At 44.1% G+C, this 21,565-nt stretch overlaps 1 protein-coding gene and 1 long non-coding RNA gene across 3 annotated transcripts in view; one reads left to right on the top strand and one right to left on the bottom strand.

Annotated features, from left to right (window-relative positions):
- Positions 1-33: 33 nt before the first annotated feature.
- On the top strand, positions 34-21,296 carry LOC143831818 (uncharacterized). The gene is made up of 3 exons (XR_013228976.1): positions 34-282; positions 12,881-12,942; positions 20,266-21,296. It is a non-coding gene; the product is annotated as an uncharacterized LOC143831818 (long non-coding RNA).
- The window catches only part of IRAK2 (interleukin 1 receptor associated kinase 2), a 32,269-nt gene continuing 15,183 nt past the window's right edge, over positions 4,480-21,565 (bottom strand). For both annotated transcript variants that reach the window (XM_077325285.1, XM_077325286.1), the window contains exons 6-13: positions 20,674-20,738; positions 15,775-15,889; positions 14,397-14,506; positions 12,403-12,598; positions 11,354-11,416; positions 10,361-10,561; positions 9,462-9,921; positions 4,480-7,511 (exon numbers count right to left, since the gene is read on the bottom strand). In XM_077325285.1, the coding sequence (XP_077181400.1) occupies positions 7,390-7,511; positions 9,462-9,921; positions 10,361-10,561; positions 11,354-11,416; positions 12,403-12,598; positions 14,397-14,506; positions 15,775-15,889; positions 20,674-20,738 (1,332 nt within the window). In that variant the 3' untranslated portion in view covers positions 4,480-7,389. The remainder of the gene's footprint in view (positions 7,512-9,461; positions 9,922-10,360; positions 10,562-11,353; positions 11,417-12,402; positions 12,599-14,396; positions 14,507-15,774; positions 15,890-20,673; positions 20,739-21,565) is intronic.

The following is a 21,565-nucleotide window of genomic DNA, read 5'->3' as shown; positions in this document are numbered from 1 at the left end:
GGCGAGGGGCTGGGTGGGCGGCTTCCTGGTTCGAGGAAGGGAGCCGCGGGGGTGGGGTTGCCAGCCTCCAGGTGGCACGTGTAGATTTCCAGACTGCAGAGACAGTTCCCTTGGGGGGAAATGGGTGCTTTGCAGGGTGTTCTCTGGGACGTTGTACCCCACTGGAGTCCATGTCCTCCCCAGGCAAATCTCCAGGAGTTCCCCAGTCTGGACCTGACAGTCGTACGGGGGGGGGGTGCCCCCCGCCAATGGTCAAGAGGGACCTGGCCCCCCTACACGGAGGTAGGTCAATGAGTTGAACCTAAGCAAAAGTCATTATTCTCGTGCACCCTCTCCTGTCGACCTCTCTTGCATAACCGTGTGCAAAACCTAAGGTTCTGCTGCAGAGAGGCATGCCAGGTCTCCCCTGCCACTGGCAGGGGATGGGGGGCAGGATTGGGATACTTGTAGAGATTTGGGGATAGTGTCTAGGGAAGACAGGGACCTCCTGTACGGATGCCAGTCCCCAGGTGAGATGGGATCCCTAGATGACAGAGATCAGTTCCCCTGGAGAAAAGGGCTGCTTTGGAGGGTGATCTCTGCAGCATTATACGCCACTGAGATCCCTTCCTACCCACTCCTGGACCCATCTCCAACATCTCCCAGTATTTCCCAACCCAGAGCTAGCAACTCTTTAGCTCAATGGGGTACAATGCCACAGTTTCCACCCTTCCAGGCTTCTATTTACTCCAGGGAAACATCTCTGTAGTCTCCAGCTGAGCTGTAATTCCCAGACCTCACCTGGACGTTTGCATCCCTAACCACAAACTTTTTCAAGTAGCTCAGCCAGCCGAAAGTCTAGATTAGAAACCTGGTCATAGTTGCATGCTACATAATTGTGAGTGACCAAAATGGCCGGCAAATATTGCCAAAGCAGTCTTAGGCAAATTATTCTCTCAGTTATAGAAAAGAGCAAGAGTTCTGTAGCACCTTAAAGACCAAGAACATTTGTCACAGGGTATGATCTTTCATGAGTAACTGCTCAGTGGGACTCTTGTTCTTGGCATCATTAACAAAAAAGTCACCTCCGATCTAAGCAGGGATCTGCACCACATTTTCTTGTCCATTTGTTGGATTTACTTAAAAAAAAAAACAGTCCCAACTTTTTGAGGAAGGATTCGATATGGAATAATGACCATGCTGCACAACCGCATACAGAAGGTCTTCTACTGCACTCATCCTCCAGGGAGTAGAAACAAAGTAGTTGCTTGAATGAGTATATGAACCATTAAACACATGATTTATTCAAAGAGGAAAAGAAAAGCAGCAGCATCCAACAAGGAACATGGGGCATATTCCTAATAGCATTTTATCACCCTTAAAAGGCAATCTGTGCTTCAGATGCATTATTTCAGCAAGGTGGTGGTGAGAAATTTGGGGGTTTTCATTGAGATCATCAATAGCGACCTGTAGCTTTCTTGAAATACAGCCTGCCTCCTGCTACAAAATGTTAGAGCATGATCTCCATTCATCTGAGGCAACAGCCAGAGCAGCAACCAATTTAGGATCAAGTGCACCTTAGAATGTAATCCAGTATCCTTTGCAACATGCAGGGGTTGGGGACAGAAGCACTGGCTTGGATGGTACAGACTTGAAAAGCACTCCTGTAACATAGATCTGTAGTGTTTTTGTAGATGACTGATTGACTGAAGGAGGGTAGCTTGTTTAAAACCACCACAAGTTCATGGCAGAAGGCGCATTTGAACAGGATGCTTTCCTGACTTACTTTCTTGGCCACCTTGTTAATACTCTTTAGCCGCTGTGTTGCACAGCCCGTCTATTCTTGTGTGTATTAAGTGCCATCAAGTTGCTACTGATGATGACACCATGAATGAGTGAACTCTCAAATGTCCTACTTCTAACAGTCTTGCTGAGGTCTTGTAAACTAGAGTTCTTTGATGGAATCAATCCATTTTATGTGACTTCCTCTTTTCCTGCTGTCTTCAATTCTTCCTGTTATTGCCTTGTCCAGGGATTATATGATCAAAGTACTATAACTTCTGCTTATCCATTTTTATCTATTTGTTTGTTTATTTGTTTATTTTATTTGATTTCTATACCGCCCTTCCATATGGCTCAGGGCGGTTTACATACAACATGGGGGATACATGGAACAAATTAATACATAACATTAACAAATGCAACAACAGCAACCCAATAACGCAATTTCAGTGAACATAAACAATACAACAGGAATGGAACCCAGCCAAAGCCCCCAGAGAGGACAGACTGGTTCAGGCCATGGAGGGATGTCTGAGGGGGGACCTGTTGACGGTCTCAGGCAAATGCCTGGTGGAGGAGCTCCCTTTTGAAGGCCCTGTGGAATTCTGAGAGTTTGGACAGGGCCCTGATCTCTTCAGGAAGCTTGTTCCACCAGGTGGGGGCCAGGACAGAAAAAGTTCTGGCCCTCGTTGAAGACCAACGCGCTTTTTTGGGGCAAGGGATCACTAGCCAGTTGGCATTGGCAGAGCGCAATGCTCTTTTGGGGGTATAGGTGGAGAGACGGTCTCTTAGGTACACTGGGCCCAGACTGCGTATGGCCTTGAAGGTAAGAACCAAAACCTTAAGCCTGATCCAGAATTCAACTGTAAGCCAGTTGAGTTGTTGAAGTACAGGCCAGATGTGAGATCTCCACGGTATATTGGTGAGAATCCTGGCACCTGTGTTCTGAACCAATTGCATTTTCCGTATCAAGGATAAGGGCAAACCTGCATAGAGCGAGTTGCAGAAGTCCAGTCTAGAGATGACCATCACATGGATCACTGTGGCTAGGTGTTCTGGTGCCAAGTAGGACGCAAGTAGCTTGGCGTAGGTGGTAGAAGGCCTTGTGACCTGTGCCTCCATGGAAAGGGAGGCATCGAGTATCAACCCCAGGTTTCTGGCGGAGTGGGCTACTGTTAGACGAACTCTGTCCAGGTTGGGTAGGCACGCTTCCTCATTTGGTCCCTTCTTACCCAGCCACAGGACCTCCGTCTTTGAAGGGCTGAGCTTCAGACGACTCTGCTTGAGCCATTTTGTCACTTCTTCCAGGCATCTGGTTAGGGTTTCTGGGGGGGAATCAGGGTGGTCATCCATCAGGAGGAAGAGCTGGGTGTCATCTGCATATTGGTGGCAACCCAGCCCAAACCTCCGTACCAGCAGAACAAGAGGGCGCATGAAGATGTTAAATAAAATAGGAGAGAGGACTGCTCCCTGTGGGACTCCACAATTGAGCTGATGACAGTTGGCTACTCTCTCTCCTATGACAACCCTCTGTCAACGACCCCGGAAGAAGGAAATCAGCCATTTGAGAGCTGTCCCCCATATCCCGGCATCGGCAAGACAGTGAGCTAGGAGTTCATGATCTACAGCAGGGGTACTCAACCTATGGACCTCCAGATGTTCGTGGACTACAATTCTCATAAGCCCCTGCCAGCATTTGCTCATGGGAATTGTAGTCCATGAACATCTGGAGGACCACAGGTTGACTACCCCTGATCTACAGTGTCAAACGCTGCTGAAAGATCTAATAGTATAAGCAATGCTGACCCGCCTCAGTCTAGCTGGCCACGGAGAGCAACTAGTGCCGTTTCCATCCCATGGCCAGGCCGGAAACTCGACTGAAATGGGTCCAGGGCTGAAGTTTCCTCCAGGAATGCTGATATTTGGTCCGCTGCAGCCCTTTCAACTAACTTCCCCAGGAACTCTAAGTGCGAGATGGGGTGGTTGTTTTAGCTTCAAAGGAGAGCTTGATTTGATCTAGAACCCATTTATTTAAGCTTTGGGGCAGTCCATAAAATCCATAAAACTCTCTTCTAACACCACTTCCAGTTAATTACTTTTGATATCCTGCCTCATTTGATCAGTTCCTTGACCTTCCCATCATATTTCTCTGTAACATAAGGCAAGGTTATGGATGGTAGTAGAGCCAAATCTGTCCTAATGTTTTTGAAGAAGAGTTGGTGTTTATACCCTGTTTTTCACTACCCAATGAAATCTCAAATTGGCTTACAATCACCTTCCCTTCCCACAAAAGATATCTTGTGAAGTAGGTGCAGTTTGCAGGGATGAAACTGTTATTTGAGGATCAGAAAGCAGCACACATCAGCCCAAGTTGCATGAAGATAGTGGTCTTTAAAATGCAGGTGAGACTGGAAATAGAATCACTACTCCCATTTTGTGTAACAAATACTTCAGTACCATGTTCTGAGCAACCTCTGCAAAGGAACTCTCAAAGAATGATACCAGTTAATGAAGGTCCACCATTGTATACCATGCAACTCTGTGACTGAATGCTAAAGGCAGGGACAACTATGTTACACAATTAAAAGAGCTGCATCAACAGAAGAGCCTGGTTTGTGGTTATTTAAAATCTATAATGCATTTGGAACAAAGACCTTGAAACATTCATTACAATGAGATATTACATTATTAGCATAAAATAATTTGCATACATCACTATTTCTAAAAAGATGAATTTTATTGTCCATGGTTAGTTTACTAGCAAAAGACAATACAGTTAGAAAAACAGTCTTCCCATTATGACTGGGGATGATCCTTCATTCTTTTGACACATATCATTGGGGGGCAATTAATGCTTTTTGTCTGGGAACCATTTACAAGAAGCAGAAGTTCAGAGTATTTCCTTGCTTGGGACCTAAAATTCCAAAAGCATCTATCTCAAAAGCTGCAGCTCTGATTCCCTTCTAGCTTTCCTTCCTCATTTTTACACCACACTTACTTTTCAGAACTGCTATTTCATGCTGAATTAGCAACACATGAACCAACTGATGTCAACAACTGATGTCTTTAGATGTCTAAAGACTAGGCTGTAAAGGTGTTAGAACCACAGAGAATTTGGGCCAACAATCTCTCATCCTGAGCTCCATGCCTAAGGAAGAGTCCCTGCAAATTTATCTGCCTACTGTAATATAGTCTAAATTAGAATAGTCTCATCTTTCAACAGCTCTGTTAGGATAATAATCATAATAATGCCATTCTGCATATCCTCATATTGCAAACAATAAAGAAAGAAGGAGTAGAAATTCAGTGGTTAGAGTATAACCAATTATTATCTAGATTCAAAGCAGAGTTTCACCAACCGTTAAATCTAGAGGCTTCAATACCAGAAGTTGAAAATTTGGTAATTCAAGATAAGCCTCACTTGCAGGGACAAATATATAAACTGTTATTAAGGTATGAAACGGAAATGGAACGAGTTAAGCCATGTATGATTAAATGGATGCAAAATATTGAGACAAGTGACAATAGAACAATGGGAACTAGCATGGTCTAGAATCCCTAAGTATTCTAACAGTCAAATACATAAAGAAAACTGGTATAAAATGTTTTACAGGTGGTATGTGACACCAAAAGTGATTGCTAAAATTGCTAAAAACTGTGATAACAAATAATAATGCCATTCTGTTTATAAATCTAACCCAAGTTTTGCCCCAAAATTGATTAGCATAGTCTCAATGTCATCCCAGCATATCTGTACACCGCCCATGGCGCCGCAGGCGCCACGGACTAAATAAAAGAGTAAGCCGTTCTGAGGCGGGATGTGTCCGGGATGAGGAAGGGTCCGGATTGGACCCTTCCTCGTGACAGACAATGGGAGGGACCAATCGGCAGGCGCGAAGCGTCTGATTCCCGGCCCCAGCAACTGCGAGCCGCGCACAGCGCGGCTCGCAGTTGCTCCCGGCCTGGTGGGGGGTGGCCCGGCCAGCCTTCTCCCGGCCCGCGGAGTGCCCTCGCCGCGTCGTAGACGCGAGAAGCCTAGAGAGAGCTTCGGGGGGTCATAGACGCGGTTAGGGCGCTCCGCAGGCCGCGAGAAGCCTAGAGAGAGCTTCGGGGGGGGGCTGGGAAGCATTCTCCCGGCCTGCGGAGCGGCCTCCCTGGTCACGGAGCCAGCCAGAGGGGCCGCCGCGTCAGGACGCCGCCAACGAAAGAGCAGGAATCCAGCCGAAACACCAGGACTTGGCAGCCACAAAGGTAGTCCCCCCCCCATACTCCTCCCATACCCCCCCCCCTCACTCTTGGGGCTGCTAGCGCCCATTGCATTTCTGCATGATATGGGCTTTTTGGCTAGTGCTTTATATTATAGAGAACTGCCTTAGGTTAGAGAAAGTCTTCAAAGTTTGCTGAGCAGAACAGCTGGATTAATTCCAGGAATGTATAAAATTAGAAAATATTTGTAGTCATTTTTAAAAATACTCTTAAATATGTACAGCTGGATTCACCCCAGTGTTGTATAAAATTAGAAAACGCTGGTATTCATTCAAAAAACAACATCCTTAAATATGTCAGAGACAATATTCATTCCAGCTTTCCCTAAATATTTTGTATTAACGTTTCTCCCCTACTAAATAACCATGAACTGCAAGTTCAAGCCAGAAATTCCCCTGCAATGCTGTAACTAGATTCAGTGATTCAGCTCCACTGCAGAAATTAGAACATAAGAAAAACTCTCCTGAATCAGACCAAAGGTCCATTTAGCTAAGCCAACAGTGGCCAGTCATGTACTTCAGGGAAGTCTGCAAATAGAGGATGAAGGCCATACTTGTTTGTCCCCAGTGTCATCTCAGAGCTACACAGCTCTGAATATTGAAGTTCCCTCAAGTCCTTCTGACTATGATCAGTGCTGTTTCACATTGCTGATCACCTGTTGGGTGGATCCAATTCCCCTTCCCCAGACAGATGATTAATACTATGAGAACTGAATACCAATTGTCAGTTTAGTGTGAAGTGTGTGCAGGGTTTCCCCAGCAGTATCTTGCTGCATAAGCACAGAGAAGCATATGCACAAGGCTGTCAGTTACTGGTGATCCTTCCTAGATCAGAGTATGTGGGCATAAGCAAATGCAAGAAAAAAGACTACAAATAAGCAACTCCCACTTAATCTTTCACCCAAGGCCAAATTAACCCTTAACTCAAACTAAGCTGCAGGTGTACACAAAATAAAGTCAAAATAGGCTTGCACATTAATTATTTGACTGAACCATCATCTAAGGTATACCTCTATAAAAAACAAAATACTCTAGTAACCTTCATATTCAGTACTTTAAAGCATAACAAACTGTACAGAAGTTAGGCATATACTTTTAAATAACTTTGCAAAAGTAGCAAGCACTTTTGATCCTCCTTCAAGTTAACACAAGCCCGAATATGCTATATTTCTGGAATGTTCATGTATTTGACCAGACATCTTAGGTTATATTGTTTTATTAAAGAATGTCATTGCTTTTAAGCATGACGTACTAGAAGCAATTGACAGCAATCAAACATAAGGTTTACAGAACCAGTAATGTCTGCTTTTTTGGCTGATAATGCCAAAATGGAGTTAATTCTGAAAATGGCACTGATAATTATTTAGTTAAGATTCAAAAGTTCACAAGTGTTTAGCTTTTTTTCTTCATACAGTAAAATATCTTGTATCATCTTCTTTTTTTGATCGTTGATCTTTATTTCCCTAATAGTTTCTTTGGCTGATGCTGAAATACAAAGCAAACACAATTCATACTTTATTTAGTGCATTTATAGAGACCTGCCTTAGGCAGCTAGCATACTTCAGATAAAAACACAATAATGAACACAATGACTTAAACACTTGTAACCCAAATAAAAAGTTGGGCCTAACAGTGTCAGATATTTGCTGACAGGTGCTTGTTTTTAGAAAAAAATGGCTTTAAAAAGGATTGGATACTAAAGGTTAAATATGTGGTATAAAACCATCAACTATCTATTGGTCCCATTTTTGTCCTAGCCTCATCCTTTAAAGAAACTCAGGGCAATGTACGAGGATCTCTCCTCCTGCATTTTCCTATTTCTAGTCCAATGCTACTACTGGCTCTCTTAACTAACCACATTTAAGAACTACAATGTCTAGCCATAATGAGAGCCTCCAGCCACCAGGCACTTCTCTTGATGCACACCCTGTTCAAAATGTTCCTTGGACAAGTCAGGATCTCAGGTTGAAGAAAGGCAAGGGTCTGGAGAGGACGCTTTCTGCTACGGCTGAATTATAATATTTTAGGATTGTCCAAAGCCTTTTGGGGAAGGGAAGGCCACGTGATATAGCTCAATCTCAGAAGCTAAGCAGGGTCAGTACTTGGAAGGGAGTTCACCAAGGAAGACTCTGCAGAGGAAGGCAATGGCAAACCACCTCTGCTTCACTGCAAGTCAATGGCATGTTGGTTGGGATTAGAACAGCTAAATTTGAGTCCGGTGGTAATTTAGAGACTAACAAGATTCCGAGGGTATGAGCTTTCAAGAGGCACTACTGGACTCAAACATTTCTTTGTTAGATTTCTTACCCGCCTCTCCCAGCAAGCTGTCTCACAGCAGGTTACAAAGAATAAAGCAGAATGGAAGTGCAGGAAAAGTACTGAGAAGAAATGCACCAACTCTGCAATTGATTCCTTCATGAAAAAAATATGTTTTACATCCTTTCTTTCCTAAAACTCAAGTCAGCTAACAAATCAACCTTTAAAAAAGTTGATTTAAAACATACACAAAATTAACGACAATAAACCATCATTAAAAACATAACTAGAATGGCAATAGACCCATACTGGGCTGTAAGCATCCATTCTTAGGGCAAACTCATCAAAAGGTACCTTCAAGTCTGTATCTGTCCTTCAGAGTAGAGAGGTAGGAAGAGTTCTCTCTCTTAAAGAGAGCTCTATCTCTCCTTGACCGTTTATGCACTGAGAACTTTACTGCCCCAGCTCCTGTGCAGGAGCACAAATTGGTGGCAGATGAGGTGCACCGGTCCAAATGCTCCCCTGTGTGGGTGCAGGAAGAGGTGGGGCAACCTGCCACAACTAAAATTCCAGCCTGCAGCCCGGCATGAAACCTCCAGTGCATAAACGGTCTTTAACAGGCATGGGCAAAAGTCAGATACTTTAAAAAAATCTTGAGAGTTTCTATCTTTTGCTATTAACAAAGATGCATGAGAAAGAGGAAGGAACTGTGACTCATCAAGTAAAGTATCTGCTTTGCATGCAGATCCCAGGTTCAGTCCTTGAGATCTTCATTTCAAAGGACTGGATTTGATTTGAAAGACCTCTGCCTGTAAATCTAGACAGCCACTAGCAGTGAGAAAAGGCAATGCTGACTTTGACAGACTGATTTAATTTAAAGTAGCTTCATATAATGGCAAGTCAATGAAAAGAATCGAAATGAGATGTAACAGGGAACCCAGATTATTATTTTTCAATCTCATTGTAAATCTATGTTGAATTTCTTTTCTAAGAATTGATTCAAGGATTGTGTGTGTGTAGATGGATAATCACATAAGTACCCCCAAAAAACATTAATCATATGGCACTAAATTCAGAAATTAGTTACCACCTTTCTTTTCATGGGATATTTTGAAAACTGGTTGCTTCTGTCAAGAGATACTCAATAAATGTTCTTAAAATAATACTTTAAAGCATTACCTTGTGAAGAACAGGTAGCACCAGCTGCTTCCTGAGGTGGAATATTTTTCTCTGAGACCACAGGTTTTGTTGTGACATCACCATTGTATTCTGGAGCACTTGCATGAAATGTTATGGGGGAAGCATTTTCTAGATCTGGAAGGTCATTGGTTGGTGGCTGGTAAGCAACATCCCCAATAGGATCCCAAGAAAAGTTACTTGATTCATCAGATTCACAAGGGACCCGTAGTCTCTGCTCAGAGTATGTTTCAGGAGACATGACTCTTATGAGGGGAGGTAACAAATCCATACAGCTTAATGAATCAGCATTCCGGTTTCTGTCATGGTTGTCACCTGAGAAGCCATTGTTGAAGGGACTGGCTGGTTCATCATTGGTTTCTTCAGGGATGTTGAGAGATAGCCCAGGATATTCTCTTCCTTCAGACATCTGATGATCTGCTGTTTCCATAAATGCATTCACCTGTTGAAGTAAGTGCTAATGCTCTGAGATCATCCTCAGAGGTCCTTCTCCAAGTTTCCACACCTCTGCAAGGTAGGTGACTACCAGAAATAGGGCTTTTCTGCAATAGCATCCTAGTTGTGTAACAGCTATCCTGTCCCCCCCCTCCCATCCTTCCATATTTATTCCTCACACCACCCTTTGGATTAGGCTGACAATATGACAAGTCCAATAAGAGGATCATGGTTGAGTAGGGTTTTTAAAGTCAGGTTTTCTTGATCCTAGCCTACCACCATGTCTAATGGATACATGTATACTATCTGCCTTCCTTTTTCACCTTGCTTGCTATGTGAAAAATACTGGCTGGGGTGCAGATATTTGTTGATGCTGCTGCACATATTTGTAAGACTGAAAAGTGAAGCTGTGATATCACAGAGGGGTTGGGAGTTGCCACACTTACCTCTGCCATAACAGGATTCTTTTTCCGCAAACATGCACAGGCTGCTGTAGCCAAATGAATGGCAGATGCTGCTGGCCAATGGAGTGCTTTCTTGTCTTGATACTTGCAACATATTTCCGTAGCTGCTAGGTTTTCAAAGGTTCCTTTCTTAGAGCGAGATAGTTCCTTTGCCACCTGAATTTCATCCAGGAGAGCATCTTTCTGTTGAAAAAACGAGAGATGCAGGTGGTCTGTCTTTTTTGTATTTGTCCAGTCTTCAACATATGATCATCCTATAACATGGGTATAGGGGAAAAGCTCTAGGAGAGCCAGAAGCCTTTTTTCTGGGTTGCCTCTTCATGCTCAGGCAAGTCTCCAATCATACACAGCAACAGCTAGCTTAGGTAATATCTTGTCTCTTTGTGTCTGTTCAAGCCTCAGTAAAATCCAGGCGCTCTATACCACTTTGTTTGTTACCTGCTTGTTGAATAAATATTGATTAGAGCCCACTTGTGTGAGTTGGGGTAAAGGGTTAGATGTCTCTTTCTAGAAGCAAGTGATCATTCTTTCCCATAACAAACTTATCTGCTTTCCGAGGGTATAGCCCAGGAATTAATTTTGCTGCTTAAAACCTTTCCTAACAATTTTTAGACTCCTGAACCCAATAGATTAGTTGCTGTTACTGATGAATGTTATCCAGAAGTAAGCATGTATTGCAGGAGGTAAAATTTTTTTAAACAAGTTGTGAAGCACTGACAGTTTTTAAACACATGCAAGTGTCCCAGCTTGCACGTGTGGCTGTAGGAGAATCTAAAATTGGGTGTAAGAAACATCCATTTTGGAGATGCGGTAGGCTGGTATCAGACAAGATTTTATACAATACTGCTTATCTTCAAGAAGACCCAAATTATGGTACAAAGATTATGTTCCGTAGGCAGGGTAGAAAGCAACTGTTTTGAGTTACCCTGCTTCAATTCCATCTCATAAAAACAAACACACATATCTTTGACTTACCAGGAAAATGGGATGCCTTCTTTCATCCATTGCCTTAATGCCAGTCAGAATCTCTGCTAGCACCTAGAAAGCATTTTATAAAACTATTAGACTGCTTTTCTTTAGAGTGGACTATTCAGTAGGATCAAAGGAATTTTAGTTCCCAGGATGTCGTTCATGTATTTATGTTTTGTGCTCAACAGCCATACGCATCAAGCAGAAATTTAATCCAGAGCAGTTATTATATTCAAATCTCTGCACATTTTGTACTAAAAATATTCTCTACAATCTATCTTGAGGCGACATTGAGGTGACACAGCCCTCCCCATTTGCGTATGTTCCCTAATTAATTCTCTACCTGGTTGCCAGAGAAGAGGGAAGGATTTGAGAGGGGGGATACCAAAACCTTCATTCTGTACCTTTGGAGAACTAAAGAATTACTTTTGGCTCTTTTAAAGTATATACTTTTCTCTAGAGAACCAGTTTGGTGTAGTGGTTAGGAGTGCGGACTTCTAATCTGGCATGCCAGGTTCGATTCTGCACTCCTCCACATGCAGCCTGCTGGGTGACCTTGGGCTCTCCACGGCACTGATAAAATTGTTCTGACCGAGCAGTGATAATAGGGCTCTCTCAGCCTCACCTCCCTCACAGGGTGTCTGTTGTGGGGAGAGGAATGGGAAGGCGACTGTAAGCCGCTTTGAGCCTCCTTCGGGTAGGGAAAGCGGCATATAAGAACCAACTCTCCTTCTTCTTCTCTTCTTCTATTATATTGGACATGACAAAAATCAATAACGCTTATGTTCCATGCACTTCCATGGCCATGGAACTCTGAAACACATGGCAGAATATTAAGCCCTTCCCTCATCAGCCCTTGGCCTTGCATGCACAGTCACCTTCAGTGGGAGGCCCGTTTGCTACTTCCATAATGACAACCACTGACACCGGCCCTTTCCGGGACTCTGGCATGCAGGTAATTTATGCAATATACCTGGTAGATATACATCCACCCAGTTACTAATCCCTTCCTATGAATGTCACAGTGTTAATGCAGAACAGATGAATCAACTTACTATTCCACAACTAAATATATCCACTTTTTCTGTTAGCTGCCCGTGCCTAATGAAATCTTCTGGGAAGTAAGCAAGGGAAGCTTGCATGACTTTGGTCTTTGTCCCCCCATTCTCTGTTTTTTTCTCCACGGGTTGCAGTCTGGAGCCTGAATGTCCAAGTTTTGGAACGAAGTCTGCATCCAGCAAAACATTGGAACTGTGTGTGAGAGAAAGCAAATATGAAGCAAAAAGGGACTGGCAACCAATCGTCACAATCCTCATCACCAGGGGTAGTCAACCTGTGGTCCTCCAAATGTTCATGGACTACAATTCCCATGAGCCCCTGCCAGCATTTGCTGGCAGGGGCTCATGGGAATTGTAGTCCATGCACATCTGGAGGACCACAGGTTGACTAGCCCTGCTCATCACCACTTCTCATAATAGCAAGAAACAAACAAAAGCAGCCTGAGGAAGACTGAGCATGTTCATTGCCTTGCAGGTGCTGGGGAACTGAGAGCCAGTTGAGCATCAGAGAGAGAGAGCACAGGTGAGAACGAACAGGTGAGAGCATTTTCTCTCCTCGCCTGAAAACCTTCCCTCAAAGAACAGCCAGAAGCAAGTAAAAAAAAAATATCTTCCTCCAGGTGCCACATCCTTCAAATTCATGCGTGGCTCCGGTTCACCTGTCCCTAAAACTGCAAGTCAAAACTATATGGTGGTCACCCTAGCAGCATTAGAGTGCTGAGATTTATTTAGCTGAGAGAGCAGGGAACTGCTCAGCCAGCCCAGAAGAATAAGTGCTTGTGCTTGTTCCCCTTTTGCACGCTATTCCTCATGGGCCCCTAACTGGTTTCCTCTGCTAGCTCTCCATAGGGAAGTGAAATGGAACCGCTCACACACAAAGGGGGACTATGAGACATACAGAAAAAAATATTAGAACAAAGTGCCACCTTTAAGATCACAGTGTGGTTGAGGAAATTCTGTTTCACTATCTGAAAAGGTAGTCTGCAAATTAATTGCATGAAAAGGCACATGAAAGATGATACTTTGAATAAAATGACTTTGGTTGTAAAGGTACCACTGGACTCAAACTTTGTTCTGCTGCTTCAGACCAACATGGCTACCTGCCTGAATATAGAAAGGTATTAGTTTGTGAACTAAAACAAGAACAGCCCGACAAGTACAAAGCATGCTCATTGGCCTCTAGGAACAACATTCTGTTGAATACCAGTTGGGCCAGGGAAGAAAAGAGGAGTGGAATTGGCATACTTGAACCCCTAACAGCTGAAAGTATGCTAGAGAAAGTGCTTTGGGTTGCAGGGGGGAACATCCCATTCATCCCTATCTCCTGCAATCTTCATGAACCCCAACTTGTTCACAGCTGATTTTAACACCCTATAAAGCAGGGGTAGTCAAACTGCGGCCCTCCAGATGTCCATGGACTACAATTCCCAGGAGACCCTGCCAGCGAATTGTAGTCCATGGACATCTGGAGGGCCGCAGTTTGACTACCCCTGCTATAAAGCAATGCAAATTACAATGAGGCAAAATGAGCCACTGGGCTCTGCACAGACGTCTTCTGTGGAGTGGGGGAGCACCTTATATGCCTGCTACCACCAGCTCATCCGCCCTGGAGAGGCTAATGCTTCTTCTGCCCACCTTCCCCAGCATGTCACACAAGCCTAGTGATGCCAGCCTACCGGTGGGACCTGGGGATCTCCTGGAATTACAGGTAATTTCTAGACAACAGAGATCAGTCCCCCTGGAGAAAAGCAATGTTTTGGAGGGTGGACTCTATGACATTGTGTACCACTGAGGTCCCTGAGCTCTCCAGGCTCCACCCCAAATTTTCAGGAGTTTCCCAACTCTTACCTGGCAACCATACAACCTCCATCTCCCTCTGGTGTCTGGAGGGGGGGGGGCAACCCTACACATGCCCAGTAGGGCTTCCCAAACTTCCACAATAATTTCATGGGTTTATATTTCAAACGGAATGGGGAAAAACAGCTCCTTACCTTTTCACATTTCCATGAAGAATTCCAAAATTATGTAAATACTGAATAGCTTGAATAAGTCCAGTAGCAATTCTAATGCGTTTTCCCCAGGTTAATGGTTCAGAACCACCCTGCAACAGAAGGAAAAGTGGCTCTTTATCCTTTCAAGGGCTGCAAGACCAACATGTCTATCTGTGTAACAGTAAACAGTAAAACTGGACAAATTCTCTGATCAATGAGTAAAAGGATTCTCATGCGGGACTGAAGGAGAAATCAAATAATTAACTAGTTAAAAGATAATACTTTTACCCTATAACCAACAATACTGTTATGTATTGTATGCTATGACTTTCATGATCCTCTGTCTAGAAACGAATTACATTTTAGAAGTTGTAAATAGGCCTGATAAACTATTTAGATAAACTAGTGTAACCAAGATACAAATTAATTGGATGATTATTCATCACTAGGCTTCAAAGCCCATCCATAACGACGGGCTTTGAAGGGGCCGGGGCAGCCCCCCGCGAGTCCCCGGCTTCGGCGCAGGCCTTGGAGCAGGCCCCGGCCGAAGCCTCCCCTTGGCGGCCGCCTACCTGCTGCGTCCCACAGGGAATGGCAGGGGGCCAATCGGAAGGCACTTAGCACATTCCGATTGGCCCCTTCGCTTGTCAGTCTGGGGCCCAGAGGCCAATCGCCTGTGGGTGAGACCATCAGTATCCCCATTCCTCTCAGATTGACACAGGCCCTCCAAGGTAGTAGAGGAGGAAGAGGTGCAGAAAGGTAAGGCCTGGGCTGAGAACACAGCCACCTCCGTAACTCACACCCAGCAGGTCCTTTTATGTGGCTTTAAACAAGCCCAGGGTTGCCTTTCTCACAGGAAATCCTTTAACATGCAGGAAACAAAACAGCCAAGGATGATGGCTGTTTGCAGTCAGAGAAGAGTACAACAAGAGAGAGAGGGAGCATGATGAGACAGGACCCTCCTCCTCTGTGGCCTGCCAAGAAAGTATAATGGAGGCTGCAACAGCCCTGGGCGCCATCCCTTGGGATTTGGAGCTTGACACTATTTAAACAGAATTCTTCCTATACTGGGGGCAGGAGGAGTGGCTTCCAAGCCATTCTTAAACTTCTGGTGTAGCAATTACAACATACACTTTTTTTTTTTTTTTTTTGCTACACTAACAAACAGCTAGTACAAGGCTCATCTACCCTGTGTATTGGAAGAAGAGATGGTTCCCCTGTATTATCTCCCCACCAACTCCCCCGGCTAGTGCCTGGGTCCATTGCACCTCTCCTCCTCTCTGCAGCCAGAAGACAACCTTAATACAGCACATAATAAGAATGTTTAAAACAAGGCAACCCACAAGTTTCAGACACTATACGTGACATTTCTGCTTACCTGGCACTGTAACCTGTCAATCAGTGATCCATGAGGCATGTATGGGTATATTAGGCAGTGAAATTCACTTTCTATAGTGAAGCCCAGAAGACGTAGAATGTTTTGGTGACAGCACCTACATGACATTTGAACATACATCATGTGAGGAAAATGAATAGCCATGACTTCAAATACTAAAATGGGGCAATTTAAACAGTGATGCTTCTTCCCACTTGACCAGCTTAGCTATTTATCATGGTGAACAGAAATGCAGTTCACTAATTCTGGGACTTTTCAGATGTTAATTCCCCACCTCTTCCTGGTTTGAAATGAGAATAAATTTCCTCTCACTTCCCCATGGCCCTCCCTGAGCACAAAAATGAACAATCCAACTGGATATTTAATTTGCTTTCCAAAGAAGTGGCGTGCACATGATGTGTGTAGGGTGATCACATCCTAGCAACTTTTCTGCCTTCATAGGATTGCTAGTATTTTTTTTAATTTAAGTTTGCATTTATATACTGCCCTTTCTTGTGGCTCAGAGCAGTTTACAGGGAACATGAATTGTGTAACAGTACAAAATAAATTCAGTAACTGTACATTAACAATGACCACAAGAGGTTCAGCCATACTGGACTTAATACTGACCAACAGGCAAGAGTTGGTGGATGAGGTGAAGGAGGTGGGGACCCTAGGGGGAAGTGACCATGTCCTCATAGAATTCCTTTTGAGATGGGGAGCCAAGGAAGCTTGTAGCCAGACGCGGATGTTGGATTTTCGTAGGGCAAACTTTAATAAACTCAGAGACATGATGAGTGTCATACCATGGACGAGAATGCTGGAAGGGAAGGGAGCATGTGAAGGGTGGGCGCTACTCAAACAAGAGCTATTGCATGCTCAATCAATGACTATCCCAGAAAGACGAAAACACTGCAGGAGCTCTAAGAAGCCTATTTGGATGAACAGAGAACTTCAAGAGGAACTAAGAAAGAAAAGGGAAATGTTCAGGAAATGGAGGGAAGGACAGAGCTCTAAAGAAGAGTACCTACAGGTTACTAGGCACTGTAGATCAATCATCAGAAAGGCCAAAGCTGAGAGTGAGCTAAGATTGGCCAGGGAAGCCCATTGTAACAAGAAAAGATTTTTCAGTTATGTGAGGAGCAAACGTAAAGTAAAAGAGGCAATAGGCCCACTGTTGGGTGCGGATGGACAAACTCTAACGAAAGATGCAGAGAAAGCAGAAAGGCTTAGTGCCTATTTTACATCTGTTTTTTCCCACAGATCAAAGTGTTTAGGCATATCTAGAGATGGCCGTAGCCAAAGGATAGTGTCTGGGTGGCAGGTTAACATGGATAGAGAGGTTGTCGAGAGGCATTTAGCTGCACTGGATGAGTTCAAATCCCCTGGTCCAGATGATATGCACCCAAGAGTACTCAAAGAACTTTCCAGAGAACTTGCACAGCCCTTGTCCATCATCTTCGGAACCTCTTTAAGGACTGGAGATGTCCCGGAGGACTGGAAAAGAGCAAACGTTATTCCGATCTTCAAAAAAGGGTGGAAGGATGACCCGGGAAACTACAGACCAGTGAGTCTGACCTCTGTTGTGGGGAAGATAATGGAGCAGATATTAAAGGGAGCGATCTGCAAACATCTGGAGGACAATTTGGTGATCCAAGGAAGTCAGCATGGATTTGACTCCAACAGGTCCTGCCAGACCAACCTAGTTTCCTTTTTTGACCAAATAACAGGTTTGCTGGATCGGGGAAATTCGGTTGATGTCATTTACTTGGATTTTAGTAAAGCTTTTGACAAGGTTCCCCATGATGTTCTGATGGATAAGTTGAAGGACTGCAATCTGGATTTTCAGATAGTTAGGTGGATAGGGAATTGGTTAGAGAACTGCACTCAAAGAGTTGTTGTCAATGGTGTTTCATCAGACTGGAGAGAGGTGAGTAGCGGGGTACCTCAGGGCTCGGTGCTCGGCCCGGTACTTTTTAACATATTTATTAATGATCTAGATCAGGGGGTGGAGGGACTACTCATCAAGTTTGCAGATGACACCAAATTGGGAGGACTGGCAAATACTCCGGAAGATAGAGACAGAGTTCAACGAGATCTGAACACAATGGAAAAATGGGCAAATGAGAACAAGATGCAATTTAATAAAGATAAGTGTAAAGTTCTGCATCTGGGTCAGAAAAATGAAAAGCATGCCTACTGGATGGGGGATACGCTTCTAGGTAGCACTGTGTGTGAACGAGACCTTGGGGTACTTGTGGATTGTAAACTAAACATGAGCAGGCAGTGTGATGCAGCGGTAAAAAAGGCTAATGCCATTTTGGGCTATATCAACAGGGGCATCACATCAAAATCACAAGATGTCATAGTCCCATTGCACTGGTCAGACCACACCTGGAGTACTGTGTGCAGTTCTGGAGGCCTCACTTCAAGAAGGACGTCGATAAAATTGAAAGGGTACAGAGGAGAGCGACGAAGATGATCTGGGGCCAAGGGACCAAGCCCTATGAAGATAGGTTGAGGGACTTGGGAATGTTCAGCCTGGAGAAAAGGAGGTTGAGAGGGGACATGATAGCCCTCTTTAAGTATTTGAAAGGTTGTCACTTGGAGGAGGGCAGGATGCTGTTTCTGTTGGCTGCAGAGGAGAGGACACGCAGTAATGGGTTTAAACTTCAAGTACAACGATATAGGCTAGATATCAGGAAAAAGTTTTTCACAGTCAGAGTAGTTCAGCAGTGGAATAGGCTGCCTAAGGAGGTGGTGAGCTTCCCCTCACTGGAAGTCTTCAAGCAAAGGTTGGATACACACTTTTCTTGGATGCTTTAGGATGCTTAGGGCTAATCCTGCGTTGAGCAGGGGGTTGGACTAGATGGCCTTTGTGGCCCCTTCCAACTCTATGATTCTATGATTCTAATAACAATAACCATGAAATTTGAAGCAGTAAACATTTTCCAACAGTTAACATTATGCCTGCAACTCTGCAGAGTGGGCCTATCTGAATGGAAGGGGGTTCTGGGGCCCCATAGATGTTGTTCCTGACCTCAACTAAATGCCTGGCGAAAGAGCTCCATTTTGCAGGCCCTGCAGAACTGTGTTAGCTCTGGCAGTGCCCTGAGTTCATTCCACCAGGTGGGGGCCAGGATGGAGAACAACCTGACTCTGGTTGAGGCCAAATGTGCTATCTTGGGGCCAGGGATCACTAGCCGGTTGGCAGTTGAGGGGCATAAGCAGGGTGGCGGTCTTTCAGGTACGCTAGACAAGTGGTCCCCAACCTTTTTATCACCGGGGACCGGTCAATGCTTGACAATTTTACTGAGGCCCGGGGGGGTAGTCTTTTTCCAAGGGACGTCGCTGCTGCCTGAGCCCCTGCTCCACTTGCTTTCCCACCAGTGCCCCTGACTTCCCACTACCCACTGGGGGCTGCTGCCAGCAGCAGCTGTACAGTGCCACACCAAGGGGGAGCCCCAGCCATGGCAGCCACCAGAAAGCACCAAAGCTGTGCCGGCGGCAGAGTGGCAGGGCAGCTCCCGAGGCAGCAGCCAGGGAGGAAGACGAGGAGGAGCCGTGGACCGGTATCAACTGATCCACAGACCAGTACCGGTCCCCGGACCGGAGATTGGGGACCACTGCGCTAGACCCAAGCCTGGTCATGCTGGTGTCTGAGTTAGTTTCTGTTCAATTCTGTTTCAAAGTTTTTCTTTTGGTGTGATTTAAGTGGTCTGGGCAAGTTAATTTAATTTTTTTAGGGTGGTGTGGCCAAAATTGAATGATTTTGTAGACGGCTTTTGTTTTGAGGTTGTTGTTTTTTTGGTTTTGTATGACAAGGCCACAACTTTAAAATTAGGAGTAAAAAGGAGAGTATTAGGCAGTACAGATAGTGGGTAAACTTGAAGACAACAGCAGATCTGCATGCACACCTGCATTCCCTAAGTGTAACTGGGGCTTTCCTCTTACCTGCTGGAGGGAAATTCTCATGTGCTCAGAGAATTAGGTTTTCCCAAGAGGAATCCCAGTATACATTATTTTTAGATAAGGTCAGTGTTCTCATAGGAAAAGATAGAGGAACTGCTGTGAATGGCCTCTGTATTTGATTATACCTAAATGTGTCTTTTTGTATTTTATGGCCCTTTATCCTGCCAGTTACAACTTCTTCCTCTTTGTTATCTTGTCTGTGTGTGGGTATATTCAAGTGGGTGGCCGTGTTGGTCTGAAGTAGCACAACAAAATCAGAGTCCAGTGGTACCTTCAATACCAACAAAGATTTATTCAAGACGTGAGCTTTTGAGGAAGAGTGCTCGCATTCAAAAGCTCACGCCTTGAATACATCTTTGTTGGTCTTAAAGATGCCACTGGACTCTGATTTTGTTGTGTGTGGGTATGTCTGCTAAAATACCCACCTCCTCCATTTTCATGTGTGTATCTGAAATGTGACAGCAGAGAAGCTTGCTAGTCTTTAGGTTGCCACAAAACACCTGTTTATTTATATTCCAACAGACTAACATGGGTATCTCAGTGAAATTAAGAGGAAAGAAGAACTTCTGGTACCTCTTTGACTACAAATGTCAACAGCTTTGTTTGCAAGCAATTCATAAAATGCATTATAGTTTGAAATATGTTGCTTGTGAATTTTAATAACGGGTATATAAAAGCAATCTGAGGGGTTAGTTAAATTAGTATTAGAGACACAGGCAATGCAAAAATGATCCTTGGTGCTTATGTTTTCACTATGCTTAGTGTTATGTTTTCCACACACAGAAAATTTTGCAAAGACTGCAAGGCTTGATGCATCTTTTAAAAGAAAGAATGTTCTAAAACAAAATAATGCTTACAAGGCAAACTAAAGTTATTAGAAAAGATAAACTTACCCATTTGTACAGAGCTCTTTATCTACCATCAACTTACCGAAAACAGATCTGTACTTCTGTATGAAAAAATCTTTGTGTCTGATTCTGATTTGCACATTCCCTCTGTTTAAAATAGGCATAAGGAAGAATACATGTATTACTTGCCCAAAGACTCAACTTTAATTGAATTATATGAAAATGCTCAAACTCTTATTGCAAACTAAATAGTGTTTGTCTTTAAAATTACATTAATTGGCATACTTATGTAATTTAAAACTATAAATACTTTTCTGCAAGCAAAACTGCAATATATACTTGAGCATAATTGTCTTTTACGTAACATTGTCACAGCCATTGTTGCACATGGGGGGGGGGCAGATCTGTATGCTGGTCTCCCCTGGCGTGCAGGACTCCATAAGAAGCTGTGTAGATGGTGGATCATAGCAGTGCCCCCAGGTGGAGCTGCTGAGGCAGCTCACATTTCCAGGTGGCAGGGGGGAACCAGTAGAAGCCAACACCCAGGTGGCTTCCCCTATAACCTGCCACCCCCTGAGAAGCCAGTAGGCGGGTAGAAGCTGGGCTTCAACTGAACAGAGAGTAACTTAATTGCTCCAGCTGGGGCTGCTGGACAGGGGCTTCCTCATGGTCAACTGGCTGCAAGATGGTGAGATCCACCCATGCTCTGCCAACACTCCTTATCAGAGGCTATGCGTTTTTGTAATAAAGCTGTGGTCTTATTACTGCCAAAAGATTAGTGAGGTGTTCTCCTTTAAGGCCTTCAATCATGCCCCCCTGACACACATTTGTGTTTTAAATTGTATTAATTGGAATATTTATGTAACTCAGAAGTATAAAAAACCTCAGTTTTCTGCAAGCAAAACTACAAACACATACTAAAGTGAATTTCTATACCTGCACTACATCTCTACTTGCCAAAATGTCCTACTTTT

This window comes from Paroedura picta, chromosome 3 (assembly GCF_049243985.1).
Source record: "Paroedura picta isolate Pp20150507F chromosome 3, Ppicta_v3.0, whole genome shotgun sequence".
In the NCBI taxonomy this organism is placed as follows: Eukaryota; Metazoa; Chordata; class Lepidosauria; order Squamata; family Gekkonidae; genus Paroedura; species Paroedura picta.
This window is presented reverse-complemented; position numbering and strand designations above follow the sequence as displayed.